Below are 14,106 nucleotides of genomic sequence, written 5' to 3'. Positions count from 1 at the left end.
TGAGGAGAAGGCGTGGGGGAAGCAATTCGCAGCCCAAAACCCAACTTCGTGGGCTGGGGGTGGCCAGTGGAGGGGTCTGTCCTCACTCACCGCAGTTAAACTCCTGGGCAGTCAAGGTGACGATGGAGCGGCCGTGCAGCTCGCGAGGAGCCTCACAGGTGGCAGCCGTCTGGATGCTGCCCTGCTCAGCGTAGGCCTTCAGCAGCTCTGCCAGCCACATCAGGTCACAATCGCAGAACAAGGCGTTGGAGTCCAGCCGCCTGTGGAAGCGAGGAAGAGAGAGGTCATTTCCCAGCCTCCGACTGCTGCCTCCTGCTCCAGGATGCAGGAGGGGAGCAGTCCTGAAGGGTAAAGCATCACCTGGCCATTCTTCCCTGCTTTGATCATATCCCACAGGAAAATCAGATATTTCATTCCCACAATGTTCAAATAGGATGCTTAACTAATTTGGAAGGATCTCATTGAAATACTAACATCACCCATCAGCCATTCCAGTTTCAAATGAAAATTATTCTGTTAAACTGGATTATGAATTTTTAACTTAATTTGAGGCACAGAGAGACACTGAAATATTGGTATTTCCCCCCGAATGGAGATTTCAACATTTACTGAGTTCACTAAGGACAGCAGATAACACTGCCTCTGTTAGAGCTTTCCATTCCCTTTTACTCTTAGCTCTGAAAAACTCCCCCTTGGTTTTAGTGTGATTTGGATCAGTCTCTTTCCGTGATCAGCTGTGAGAAGTTGTAGCATTTTTGCACAACTATAAGAACTTTTATTACTGCAACGTATGCCTGAACCGTGCTGAATGGAGCACCAGTGACCTCCCAGCACACCCGGGCTTGTCCTTCCAGTGATTTCATTCCTATGTGCAGTGCTATGCGTAAGGATAAATAAAAATTACAGGGGGATTAGTTTATGACTGTTTCCCCACTGACAGTTTTACAGTTGATGGGTCTGGGCCATTGAAAAACAAGTGGAAGAAAGGTTTAATGTTTTCAGGGACAAGCATTTGAGAATGTGAGATTTCATACAAGGCCACAATAGAACATTTTATGGACACCCCATCTTTTTCCCTGACAGGTACAGACAACATTTCACAAGTTATTCCCTGTTAAAGTGAAGCATTTTACCTGCTTGCAGAAATCACAGAGGGCTGCAGCGAGAAACACATTATTTTCTTGCAGTTTAAAATCATGGCAGATCACCAAAATTCTTTAGTTTTTGCTTCTTTTCCCCCAAAAAAACCACAGAACTTATTTCCAGAGATCGTAAAAGACAAACAAAGCAAACCTCTGGGGGGTTTAAGCAAGCAAGAAGTAAGCTTAAGAGACAGCCAGGTTATGTGGGAATAACACACCAGGGCATTTGTGCATGGGAGGAGGATCCTGCACCTCATCCCCCCTCTGAGCACTTTCAACCTCTTGGAAAAAAAGCCTTTTATGACTCATTTTTCCTTCCATGTCAGATACTGATCTGAATACATGATCAGGTCATATCTGCGACCTGGACTTTCTACATTTTTGAAGGATGTTTTAGGGGTTCAAACCGTTGTGAGGACTTTCAAGGAATGCTCATTCCTGTGGCATTATCAAGCTGTAAGCAGATAATAGTTCGATTATAATAATACACTAGCATGAAGAAACTACTAACTGGTTAAATCAGCTCTCACGTCCAATCAAAACTGTTTTATAAACTTAGCTGTGGCCTTAGAAGTGCAACAACTGAAAGCTTTGCCAACCAGGCACATTTTTCCTCGGGTCCTGCCCATCTGATCAGAGATAAACAATTGCTCGGTGCAGGCAGTGTTTTTCACTCACAGCCGCTTGAGGGATTCCAGTTGAGAGAATGTCCCTGGATGAATCTTGGAAATCTTGTTGTTGTGCAAGAATCTGCAACGGGAGAACCCACGCCAAAACATTATTCAGTATTTGCACTGCGCGGATGATAACATCCCGGGTCAAAACTCAGTTTAAATACTAAGGCTGCTCATCAAAATGGAGCTTCGTTTTTTATTTCACTGTGTTTGTTTCCACGAGCTATAGGGATTTCATTCACTTGCGAGGGCAATGGAATACACCAAAGCGGAGAGCGGGTGTGGACTGGAAACGGTGACTCAAGATGTGATGTAACAGGTTTAAACTGCAGCCTTAATCTGCTTCATGCTCTGCAACGGGAGAAGAAAGGGCACCAAATCCCCATGGACTGGACCCACCCGATGTTTTCCGTGCCTGGGTTGGCTCCAGTTTAGAAGGGACCTTTTCCCCTTGCAGGAGACATGGCAGTTTTACAAGGGCAGCATTGGAGTAGGGCTCCAGCAGAAGACACTAGGCAACACGTGCCCTAGACTCGGAGAAATGTAGTCATGTCATTTATACCTAAAACTCATAAAAGACCATGGACAAAAGACAAGAAGCAATTTTAGCAGATGGTGGAACAGGAGAGGCGTACAAAAGCAGTACGGCTTGTGTGCAAAGGTCTCCAGACACGCGTGCACGGGCGAGTTCAGCCTAGTTGGATGCTGACAAACCTCCCTCTAAAATTTAAATCCAGAATTTGTGTTGGATCAAATACAGAAACTGAGATCAGCCGTGGCATAGCGATCCAGGTCTGAATTTTCCTAAGGCTGTTTGGATCCCATGATTTTATGTTCCTGCATGTAGGGACATAAGGCACATTTCCGTGCAGCACAGAAGGGTCTGTTGGTCTCACCATGGAGTGGGAACCACCACGTGAACTTCTGTCCTGCTGGCTACATTAATACGAGAAGCAGTCCTGGGGAGCAGGAGACACAGGACTTGGTTTCCTAACCGCTCTCAAGAAGCATGCGTGTTTTGCTTGTGAGACTTTCTTCTGACTTTATTCCATTTCCACCCCTTTTTTTTGTACACACTGCCCAGCAGTGACTAATGTTGACCTTATGGTCAGAGTAGAATGTCAGTATTTTAACATGGCTTGGCCAACTGTAGGGCTTTCTGCACATTTACCCCTACAGAGGTGGAAATGTGAACGTAACACAACATGGGAAATTCCCTTTATATTCTCAGTAAACTTTCTGCTTGGCAAGTATGTAAAATCTCCTTTTTACATTGCCCTCTGTTTTGAAGATCACAATTTGCTTCATGCTACTGAAATGGTTACATGAAGCAAAGAGGGGTTTATTTTGCTTCTCCTCACCCCCTTACTCACAAGAAAGGTCCCATCTTTACTTACAGCCTTTCAAGTTTAGGCAGGTTACTAAAAGTCTCCAGCTCCAGGCTTTCCAGGTTGTTGAAATGCAGGTAGCTGTCGCACAGAAAACCACAAAGGGCAGGATTAGAGGTTGCAATTTAAAAGACAGAAGATCTTGCCAGGTCAATCCATCAACATCCACTGTCCAGGTCTGAGCAAAACAGAACTAACTGTCTAAACCACAACACCCACCAGGTCATTACACATCTCAGGGCAGATGGGAAGAAGTCAGCACTAAGTGTCTCCACTTTCCACATAAAAAAATGGCAGCCAACACTGGCTTTTCCAATTCTGGCAATTATTTACTCTCTCTCAATAAGAGGAGGGCAGATTTACTCTTCCCTGCAGCCTCAGACCACCCCATCGCTGTGAATTGCCTGCTGCGCTGTTAAGGGTCGGGATGAAACCGCTGCCCATGGAGAGCTGCCAGCAGCAGCTGCTCCCATCTGAGCACCGAATGGGAATTTTCCCTGCATTTCCCCTAGTGCCTCAGCTTTCCCCATCACATCCTTGCATTGTCAGGGAGGGAGAAATAGCCTTACTCCAAGGTGCTTGTTACCAGCCTAGGAATTGCAACATTTCTTAATGGAACCATGAGTTTGCTGAGAATTGATTTGTAGAAGAAAAACCCTGAACAACCCAATAAAACTTTGAAATTGGTCCTGCTTGTTGCTGACTGGAGACATCCAAAGGTCTCTGCCAGCCCGCATTTGTCCGTGCTTCTCACAGGGGCTCCCAGCACATGCATCCACCCAGCAAGAGCAAACACATCTAGGAACAGCTGCTGCTGGGCTACTCCGTTTGTGCAGAGGCAAGGCAGAGTCTCCAAAGACCGAGATGGTTCAGTCAGCTGCAACACCAGGATCTAAATGGCACAGTAATGTGAACAGCCCAGTTCTTGCTAACGCAGGTTAGTAATTTTAGTTCCACTAAAGTCTCTAGCACGACCTGCTGTACCAGAGGCCTGGGAGTCCTCCAGCTCTGCCCCAGGTCACCTCTTGCCATCAGCAAAAGGAAACCTAGGTCTGCAGAGCAACACACCACGATACCCAAGAACCCCCATTCCCATGAGCTGTGACATTCACTGTATAGCTGACATGTTCCTGACCTTTAGATGCGTTTTGGTATGATTTCAAAGTTGCCTAAACTCTTCTCCCTTATTTTACACAGGCATAAATTTCACAGCAGACACCAATTAATCACGGACACACAAATACTCGTTCTGCTATTGTAGCTGACAGCGTTGAGAAATAATTGCCTGAGCCGCCACATGGCTGTTTGATTTGTAATGGAAGGAGTGGTGATAAATGGCCCGTTATCAGAGCGCAAACCGAGAGATGGTGACTCAGATTCTGCAGCAGAGAGCAACAGCAGGGAGAGGGGAACATACGTGCTTTATTAAGTCTCAAATGTCTGCTGTCATTGCTTTGGACCTTGAGGAAAGCATCTGATACTGTCCATCAGGCAGGGTAAGCTTTTTCTTGAAAAGCTGGCTTGTGGGGTACAAGAAAACGGGGTAGGATTTGAGCAATGCTAATTCTGTTGAAACTGTGCCTGTCCGAGATTGAAACCAGATGGGCTTTTCAGAGGGCTGTTTGTTGGTTTTGTGGCTTTGTTGGGGTTTTTTTCTTTTATTCGTGACATCAAGTCTGGAACGCTCATTGTTACAATATCACTGTGGCCAGCATCATCTCCTCTCTAAGCATAGCTGAGCTGATATCTGCTTCCTATGTTTTCCTCTTTGCTGATGAAAAACCCCGCTGTACACAAGGTTGGTAGCACACCTACTATTAAGTTTGCCTGAAATTTCCCGTTATACTCTGTCTACTTCTGTCAGCCTGGAGAACGAGCTGGATCCTATCACTTTTACAGCAAATCCTTTGTTACACTCCAGCCTTAAAAACTCTGTTGTTCAGGGCAATCCGTGAATTAGAACGAGTTCACCTTTGGTCCCAGTTCTCAAATGATGCAAATAATTCCTACACTTCAAATATCCACACTCATACTCTTTCTTTCAAATGAAGCCAGTGTAGCCTTGCAAAGCTGAATGATAAAACAGTAGAAGCCTCCATCCTACTCCTTGCTAAGCCTCTGGTGCTCTCCACCACTGGAAACACAGCACTTGGGTTAGAGGAGCTAATAAATCAGCTTTTACGCACATCGCGTTCAGCAGCAAACAGGGGTTGTTTGTACTCACAGCTGCTCCAGAGAACGGAGCCCGTTGAAGGCATGTTGCTGGATGCTCTGAATTTCATTTTTATAAAGGTAGCTTTCAAAAGGAGAGAAAGAAAAAAAGCATTAGGATAACTGATCAGCAGTTGTATCTAAAAACACACAGGAAACTGCAATGAACCTCAGCCCAAAGCAGAGCTTGCTGACTGGCTTCAAGAGCAATGTTTTATGGCTGTGACATTAACATCCAGAAATTCTGATCACAGCAAATCCGTCTTTGACTGGCAAACATTAGAGGTGGGTTGTCAAATTTCAAAGATGTTAAGAAAACTGAGCTACCAACTCACAGATATTTCAGGTTCTCCAGATCTTCAAAGGATCTTCTCACAATTTGTTTTATCTGGTTGTTGTTCAGCAGCCTATTCAAATCAAGAAAGAAAAACACAAGTGGTGAATCCAGCCCACGTGAGATTTGTGGCACTTGTGTTCCTGCATGCCCACTGAAAGATCCTGAACCTGTGTTTTCCAGAGCTTAAGAGTTAAAGGGGTTAGAGGATGAGAGTTTGGCTACTCACACCAGCTAAGTCAATGAGAAGGTTTCTCACCCATAGATGCCAAGTGCTTCCAATACACACAATATTCAAAGATCTTTCTTTACCTCTTGCCACAGTGGTTTTCTCCCCAAAGTTACAATTTTGGCCAGGAAAGGGATGAGGGGAAGGGAGACAGGCAGAAAGGAGAGGGGAATGGACAAATTAAACCATTGTTGCCACTCTTGGGCAAGCACAGCAGTTTCTGAAGGTGCATGGTTGGGCTCAACAACATGTGAGCAGGGGCATGCAGAGCCAGTTTTTAATAGTACACGGTTTAAAATGCCAGTTTACAGTTATAGGAGTTATAAAATGGTAATGCATTGTTCTAATCACTTTGTATACAAATATGTGCAAATGAAAATTAAATAAACTCAGATCTGCCTCCTGAGGCTACTCAGAGACAGCTTCTTTCATTTCGGAGAGCTTCATGCCAGATTTTAATACAAAACCTATGGACGACATCGCGCTGGCAGGCAATCTCCGACTTGTATGTGCAGTTGCCATGACTGTGCATGCAAATCCTGGCTGGTGCCAATGGCCAGAAACACAGCCCAGCCCCGTAATAACCACGCTGTGAGCACCGGCGGGAACCACGCTACGAAAACCTCCTCTGCAACCGCTGCCAAGCTCAACACTGAGAAAACGAAATAAATCACTTATAAATAGCTCTTTAATATACGACGTTTTAACTATTCGCCGTGGCTGCCTAACCGCACTCCTGTCGGTCTTTTGCTGTGGTATCCCACCGATGTTCAGATTCAGCAAACCTCCCTGCGTGGAATTTATAGCCCAATAGCTCAGAGCAAGGACAGCACAGGCTATGCTTATTTTTTAAATTCCTAAAGGGAGATATGGATGGAAAGGAAAGCTGCGGCCGTGTGCTGCAAAGATTTGTTTTTTCTAGCATTGTAGGAAAAACTGCTATTCCCTCTGCAAGCAGCCAGACTTTACAATGTTGGGTCAAAATCAACACGTGCATTGGATGTGTGTTTTCTATTTTACAACAAGCTCCTTTTTGTGACAGCTGTGCTCCTCAAATGATCTGCCACCAGGCAGCAGGTGAGAAGACAGCAAAGGCCAATTCTCAGCAGTAAAACCCAATCTTCTGCACCGCTTTGCTGGAGAAAATAGGGTAGACGGTGCATCCGCCGACCTCCAGCACTACAAGTAAAGGTCTCTTCCTGGGAAGAACAATTTGCACAGGCAAAGGATGGAGAGAAAAGGCAAAGAGGTGAAAAGAAATGAAAGAAAATGTGTGGGAAAAGAAGATGACGATAAAAATCAAACGCCTCAGGGATGCAGAGATAAAATCTGCCAGAAATGCACACGTGTTATGGCAGCTTCATATGTTACTATCAGGCACCTGAGCCACACCAGCTTCCCACCACCTTGTTCTTAGGCAGAGTAGTACACTCAGGGTCTAAAATGCACACAGAAAAAGGTCCAAAAACCTTTCTAAGTCAGAAGAGCAAAGGTTTTGTGAAAATTCTCATCAATCTTGATTTGACTCTCCTCTCTTGATTAGCTACCCTGCTAGCATGGATGTGGGTGCCACCACCAAACCGCACATTGCCAGGGTTGTAGATAAGCAGTCCGAAGAGGTTAAGGCAGAAAGTTGCTGCAAAGTTTCTGTACAGCTGGAAGCAATGGCTCAATACACATGGCTGAGGTTAAACAACCCGATTTCACTCATAAGGATGCAAAAATGATGTCAAGTCCTTGGAACACACTATCCTGCTTTGACAGCCAGATACACTGAGTGGAAATACAGCCCCTGAACACCAACCCAAAGGTTTATTTGATGATTGAACACCCAAGGACTGGAAATAACTGCTTGAGAGGAGCGCGGGAGAGGGCTTTTGTCTATTTACCCACAGGACAAAGACAACACAGGCACCAACCGTGCACATTTCCTTCCCTGCCCTCCATCAGCGCGCTTTTATCTGCAGCCAGGGGAGAGCAAAGGCCGCTTGTTCTCTGCTATCTGATCCTTGGCCCCACTTCTGAGGATGCCAGATGGGCTGAGAGATGGGTGCCAGCTCTCACGTCATTGCCATGGACCTGAGCACCTGTCCCCAGCCACACAAGGGGCATCAGCCACTGCTTTCACAGAGGATACCACACAACAACCAGGTGAGCAGGTCCTGGAGGCAGGGGCTCACCAAAAACCTGAGCAGCTCCATGCACCACCATGGTCTGGGCTCCTTCGCTGACCCTTTGGCTTTAATGAAGTGAGTTCGGATGGGGACTGAAATCCAGGGGGAATTTCAAGTTGCAATATGTCTGACTGAATTTTGGTGCTATTTAAAAGCAATAACCTAGTCTGTTTTGTTGTCTTGGCTATTTAGAACAGTTCAAGGGAATATAAGCATTGATCCAAGCCAAATGAGACAGATTCTGGAAGTTCAGATGGCATGCAGTGTGCAGGCCTCTTATCTCATCGTCTGATACTTAAAAAATAGTTCATTGCCCAATTAAAGGTTAAAAAGTGTATGGAAGAAGCCATCTCTGTTTCCTGTCTCAGGATTCCCCATTGTAATAGAAGGAGATGTCCTGGAAAAAACTCAAAAGTGAGATAATTTATGAAGTTCGTCACAGTCGACATATTCCAAAATGCTGCTTTCAGAGAAATCCATCGACAAGACAGTGCATCTGGCTCCTAGAGAGACTTTAGATGGTTTGTGCACAGCTGTCTGCTCCTCGACTCCTGTGCAATTCACCCAGGCAGAGAAGCATGCAAAATCCTGGCATGACCTGGATATTGATCCCAGCTGCAATCAATAGCAAACAGCCCAAATTCCTGCTAAAGAGGATTGAATGCTAAGATCTCCTGCTAACCAGATCTGCTGGGAATAAATGCTCTGGCAGACACAAGCTGGAAAGATCATTACCGATGCATGTCTTAAGCATATCCTTTAGCAAAACAAGCTAAATTAAAAGTATCAGAAGTACACTTCCTGGAGCTCATCAAAAGAGAGCAAAATGAAGTGGCATTTCCCCTTCATGCCAGCTGGTGAACTGGGCTCAAATGAGTAGGTGGACTCAATAATACATGTTTTATTCCTGAAAATGTCTTCTGAGAGGTTTGAGATATACAAGCACCATGAGATCTGGCCCAGATTCACTAAGAGAACATTTTACAGTTTCCTTTAGATTTTATGTCCTGACCGCCCCTCCCTTCTCCTTTCCCACCCTTCCTCTGGGTTGCCAAGCACAGGCTTAAGTTGCATTAAATGAGTCATTTTCTGTTTTGAAGAATGTATTAAATGATGTGACAGCACAGAATTCAGACTCAAACCGTGCAGTCTTTCCTCTTTTCGTTTGACAAACCACATGCTACAGTCGTTGTGACATAACAGCTATTTTTTTCCTCCCAACATTAATCGAAATCATCACATAGTGTATTTAAAGGAGGAGGAAAAGGGAGTTTAACGTTCAGTCATGCATTTTCCCTTGTTGACAGAATGATCTGGAATAGCCATTTCCCATTTTTGAGGGAGAAACTTTTATTCTGAGACTCAGCAGGCTCCAACATCCCCTCCTTGCTAGCAGGAACGCGTTCTCTCAAGAGCTACTAAAGAATTCAAGACTTCACATTACTCCTGTTGTTCACCCTGAAACGCTTTACAAGCAGCATCTAAAGGAGAGCTGCAGAGTTCACCAGAAGCCAGACAAGCAAAGGCACAAGCACACACCATGACGTGATCTCCACAGAGTCCCTATTCTCCAGGGTGCCCATGCCACAAGCAAAACAAAATACCTACTAGGAAAGTTAAGAAACAGCACTCTGGTCCCAGGGCTGGACGTTTCTATAGAGGACTGCTAGAGAAACTCAAGGAGCAGCAACCATTTGGTTGTGATGGCCTTGGTTTGAAAACACAGCAATTGACCAGTTGGGTCAACATGGCAGGGTGCTGACCTCCTGTGGGAACATGTAAGGGCACAGTCATGCAGGGACGTCATCATCCATCCCCACCCAAAGATGACCTAAAGGAGCAAAAACTGGAAAGCAATGAGAGGCTATGCCTCACCAAGGGCTGGCAAGGCTCTCCTCCACAGCCCACCACCTGCTGTGAGCTAATGTTGGGTTAAGCAATGTGGCTGGTGTTTGGCAAACCCAAGCAAAACATCTGTTGAGGAGCCGCGGGCACTTTGTGGATGGCAAACAAGAGTGCTTTCCCCTCCCTCTCCCTGCTACCCTATTTTTTTTTAAGCAAGGGGACATATTAACGGTTTAAAAATACACAAAGGAGATCCTGACACCAACATCTGCATGAGAACTGAGAAGAGGCAGCAGGAAAGGCTGAGGAAACCAAGTCCTTTAGTCCAAGAGGAGTTCTCCAATGCACACAACATTGCAGACAGCTGACAAGCAAGCTCCCGGTGGTGCAGCATTTAGGATAATTGCTTATTCCCTGTGGTGCTGTACCAGGAGTCCTCAGCCAGAAACATCTCATGACTGTATCTCTTCCACAGACAAACAGGGCTTCTGGTTTAAATTTCAAAGTAATGCTCTGTAATTTATCAAATCTTCCCCACCAGGGAGAGAAAAGAAGAGCAGAGAGCCAGGGGAAGATTTGAGTTGTAGAAAAGCCCCACTGGACACGCACAGTGGGCTCCTCTTCTGTCAGTCTCACAGCCCATCTCCCGCATCCAACACAGGCTACAAACGTTTCCTTATCAGGGTGGTTTATGAACTGTCAAACTTGGATGTATTACAGCCATCCTGCTCAAAAGGAGATGCAAAACAGGAACTCTGACAGAATCTGCTGCCTTTCCTCTGCCAGGCCAAAGCACTGTAGGAAAAGGTGCTTTTAAAAGCATTTATTTGCTTAAGGGACATTCATTTAAGTCCCATGGCAGAAAGCTGCAAGCTAAGAGCGCTGCATATGGAACCTGAGCTGCTCTGTCCTCCAAACATCTTGCTTCAAATATTCTGGCCAAACTTTCCCAGCAAGTCTCTTGGGAATTTTAAAGGATCTTTTTATCACTTGAAGACTTACATGAGTCCTCAGGCAAACGTTTACCATCTAAGAAACATCAGCAAATTCTTCAGCTCTTGTCAGTTTTGATGTGGGAATTGGACAAACCAAAGTTCCTGGAGAGAAATTTGCTTGAGGAGTTCGAAGTCTGATGTTCTCTCATTCAGTTATCAAGTTCCTCATCTGTGGTAGTTAACTCCTGCGAGTGTGATGATAACCGATTTTTCCAGTTTGCTGGCCAAACCAGGAAATACCCAGCATACGAAGTACCATCTAAATGGAAAGGTTTTATTTGCAAAAGCAGTTGATTTTCAGAATTCAAATACATGAAAATGTTATATTTTGTTAGTGTTTCACCTAGTTTCACCCCATTTCATTCCAGCTCTGATGACGGTCATGGGACGCTATTTAGGGAGAGCCTGCCCACCATCTGTGTAAAACATGTTCTTTTTACTGTCCTGGCATCCATAACCATGAGATTTGGGTTGTTCAATGGTACATTCATGCCTATTCCCTTTGGTACCTGTTCATGAACTTGCTGTCCTTGATTTCCTTGTGCAGGAGGATGTGGAGACAGAAAGCAAAATGAATTGGAAAAATTCATGGAGCGCAAACAGGTATCATAGAGATAGGTCTTTCCACCTCAGCCAGGCTCCATATCTATATCTAGCTTTAAGAGGAGAGGCAGGAGTCATAAAGAAAGAAGCCGAAACCTTGCAGATGTCAGGGAGCTGCCTAGACCAAGGCAGCGGCGGGGCAGGAGCTGGGAGTTCGTACAAAGCTCCGCAGGGTGGGTGGAGCGTCTCTCCAAGTGAAGGCCTGCCAGGATCCTCCGTTTCCCCAGGGATCGGCTGAAACGCGCCTGGCGGTCCTGCCACACCGCCTGCCAAACATCTGTCTGGATCACACTCAGATGACATCATTTGGAATCGTTAGGCTTTTTCTCAATGCAGGAGAGCTGCAGGGGTGGAAGATCAGGTCTGGAGATCGAGATGCTTCAGCAGAGCTGTGTGATAAGGTAAAAACCCTATGGACTTGGAGTCTATTTTCTTTTTAGATGTTTTAGTCACTTTTCCACCCTTTCCTGAATGACAGAAGTCCATCACTATTAATCTTTTGGATCCTTTCTCTCTAGTATTTTTGGTAATTAAGTCTCACATTAAGTGCTGTTTGAGACACTAACATGTGCTGTTCTTATGCTCTGGAGGAACAGCATCATTGGCAATAGTTTTCTACCAGTCTATTAGTTGATGACCTGTCCTGGAGGCCTGGGCCATGGCCAGGGTAATCTGAAGCATCCTGCAGTCATGGCTTGGCAAATCAGTCCCACACGCACAGTGGAACGATCTTTAGCAAATGTTGGTTTTTAAAAGATAGCTATTGAACAGGTGTCTGTGATAAAGTCCTGCTGCATTCCCACTCTTCCTAAAACTTCTTACAATTGACTGATTTCCTTACTGCCCAGATCTTCCTCTTTTCAGCATTGCCATCTTTACAGGATCAGGGACTTCAGATCTCTCAAGGTCAGACAGAAAAAAAACCAACCTGGACTTTCTCTTGCCATTGGGACCATAAAGGTACGAACCCAGCAACTCTGAGCACATCTGCCATGCAGTGCATGTTCCCAAGCTGGCCAGTTTGCATTGCAGAGAGATTCGAGCTTGGACCTGGAAATCTTATAGATGTTAGCGCCATGTTACAGCTCAAATAATCAGATCTGAGTCTCAACAGGCCAATTACATCCAGAGCTGTGCTGTGCTGACACAGCTTCTGTTCCTGATCTGGGAGCTGGTTTGTTTTCAACTTCTTGGCTACATGGTTCAGACGTACTCAGTATCTGTCTTCAAACCCTCAGCCTTACAGCAGCAAGAAGCAGCAAAAGCTCCCACTGTTTCCTTTGTGCAGAGAAACTTGTTCATAAGAGGCAATGTGCCTGAGCTGGCTGGGATGCACGACCAAAGGAGCTGCCCTCTGCTCCCACCCCTACCTGCAGTAGGGTAGGTGTAGGCACTTACTGTAGGGTGACGCATAGGGACAAGACAGCATTTGGAAGGATGCACTCTCACTTCAGTCAAAGCCAGGTAGAGCAACTCATATGGTTGATGCATTTGAGGAGGTCATAGAAAAGAAGATTACTTTAATGCATCCCTCCCCTACCTTTATCCCAGGGCAGAACTGTGTTTACAGGCTACTCTAAAGCCATACCTGCTGAAACATCCTCAGGCAGTGACAGTACGCATCAGGATTTAATTTATTCTTTTAAAAAAGACCGGTTAATAGCCAAAATAAAAGTGATTAAATTGCACATTTAATTAAAAAGGGTAAGAAACATGATCCAGGGTAGAACAGAGAGAATTGTAAAGCTTTAGCTGGATGTGCACATCTTGGCTGAAATAACTAGGAGACCAAGGCCATCTTTAAGCCAGCATGGGGGATAGCACTGACACAAGTCATAAATGGAAATCCTCACTGCAGTGGAACTTACAGCGTGTTGAGGTTCTTCAGTCTCCTGAAGGCTCCAGGTTGTATCTCCTTGATGTGGTTGAAGCGTAAATCTCTGAAAGCAGAAAATACGATCTATATAAACAACCCATCAGTAATCAGCATCGTCCACGGGAGAAGGGCTGCTGGGGAAGCCTATTGTACCAGGCCTACATGAACTGGAGAAATGGAGACTAAGAACAAGGGAGGGAGTGAAGAAGGAGTGGAGACCATGGCTGGGGTCTACTGTTGTCTGCAAAGTCAGCCAACAGCCAGGACAAGCCTACATTTACAAAATCCATTTTAATTTCATAGAAAACTAAAGACTGAAAGGACTCAAGTGACCATGAACACCGGACAAGACCTGCTGCTCAACACCCCAAATTCACCTGCATCGCATACTAAATTGTAGAGGAATGCACATCATCAGTTTTAAGTTCCCTAGTAAAATTATCTTTGCCCTAAAATGGTTAAATCTGATCAAATAACCTCATATAATAAGCATTTCACATTCTGCTCCACAATGCTCCAAGACTCGGGACAGCTTATCGCTGCCTGCATTTCAAATTTGTGCCAACTTCAATTAGAATTAGTGGAGTCCAGGGGATTCTGGCAAATTTCAAGGGCTGCCCATGTAACTACATCAA

The 14,106-nt window shown here is 45.2% G+C and overlaps 1 protein-coding gene across 1 annotated transcript in view; it reads right to left on the bottom strand.

The window, feature by feature from the left end:
• PXDNL (peroxidasin homolog (Drosophila)-like) overlaps positions 1 to 13,535 on the bottom strand; it is a gene marked incomplete at its 5' end in the record, with an annotated part of 30,174 nt that extends 16,639 nt beyond the window's left edge. The window contains 6 exons of the mRNA XM_010183204.1: positions 91 to 260; positions 1,821 to 1,892; positions 3,214 to 3,285; positions 5,429 to 5,500; positions 5,751 to 5,822; positions 13,464 to 13,535. Of these exons, the coding sequence (XP_010181506.1) occupies positions 91 to 260; positions 1,821 to 1,892; positions 3,214 to 3,285; positions 5,429 to 5,500; positions 5,751 to 5,822; positions 13,464 to 13,535 (530 nt within the window). The remainder of the gene's footprint in view (positions 1 to 90; positions 261 to 1,820; positions 1,893 to 3,213; positions 3,286 to 5,428; positions 5,501 to 5,750; positions 5,823 to 13,463) is intronic.
• Positions 13,536 to 14,106: the final 571 nt, after the last annotated feature.

Source organism: Mesitornis unicolor, unplaced genomic scaffold, assembly GCF_000695765.1.
Source record: "Mesitornis unicolor isolate BGI_N332 unplaced genomic scaffold, ASM69576v1 scaffold11994, whole genome shotgun sequence".
NCBI classification, from domain to species: Eukaryota; Metazoa; Chordata; class Aves; order Mesitornithiformes; family Mesitornithidae; genus Mesitornis; species Mesitornis unicolor.
This window is presented reverse-complemented; position numbering and strand designations above follow the sequence as displayed.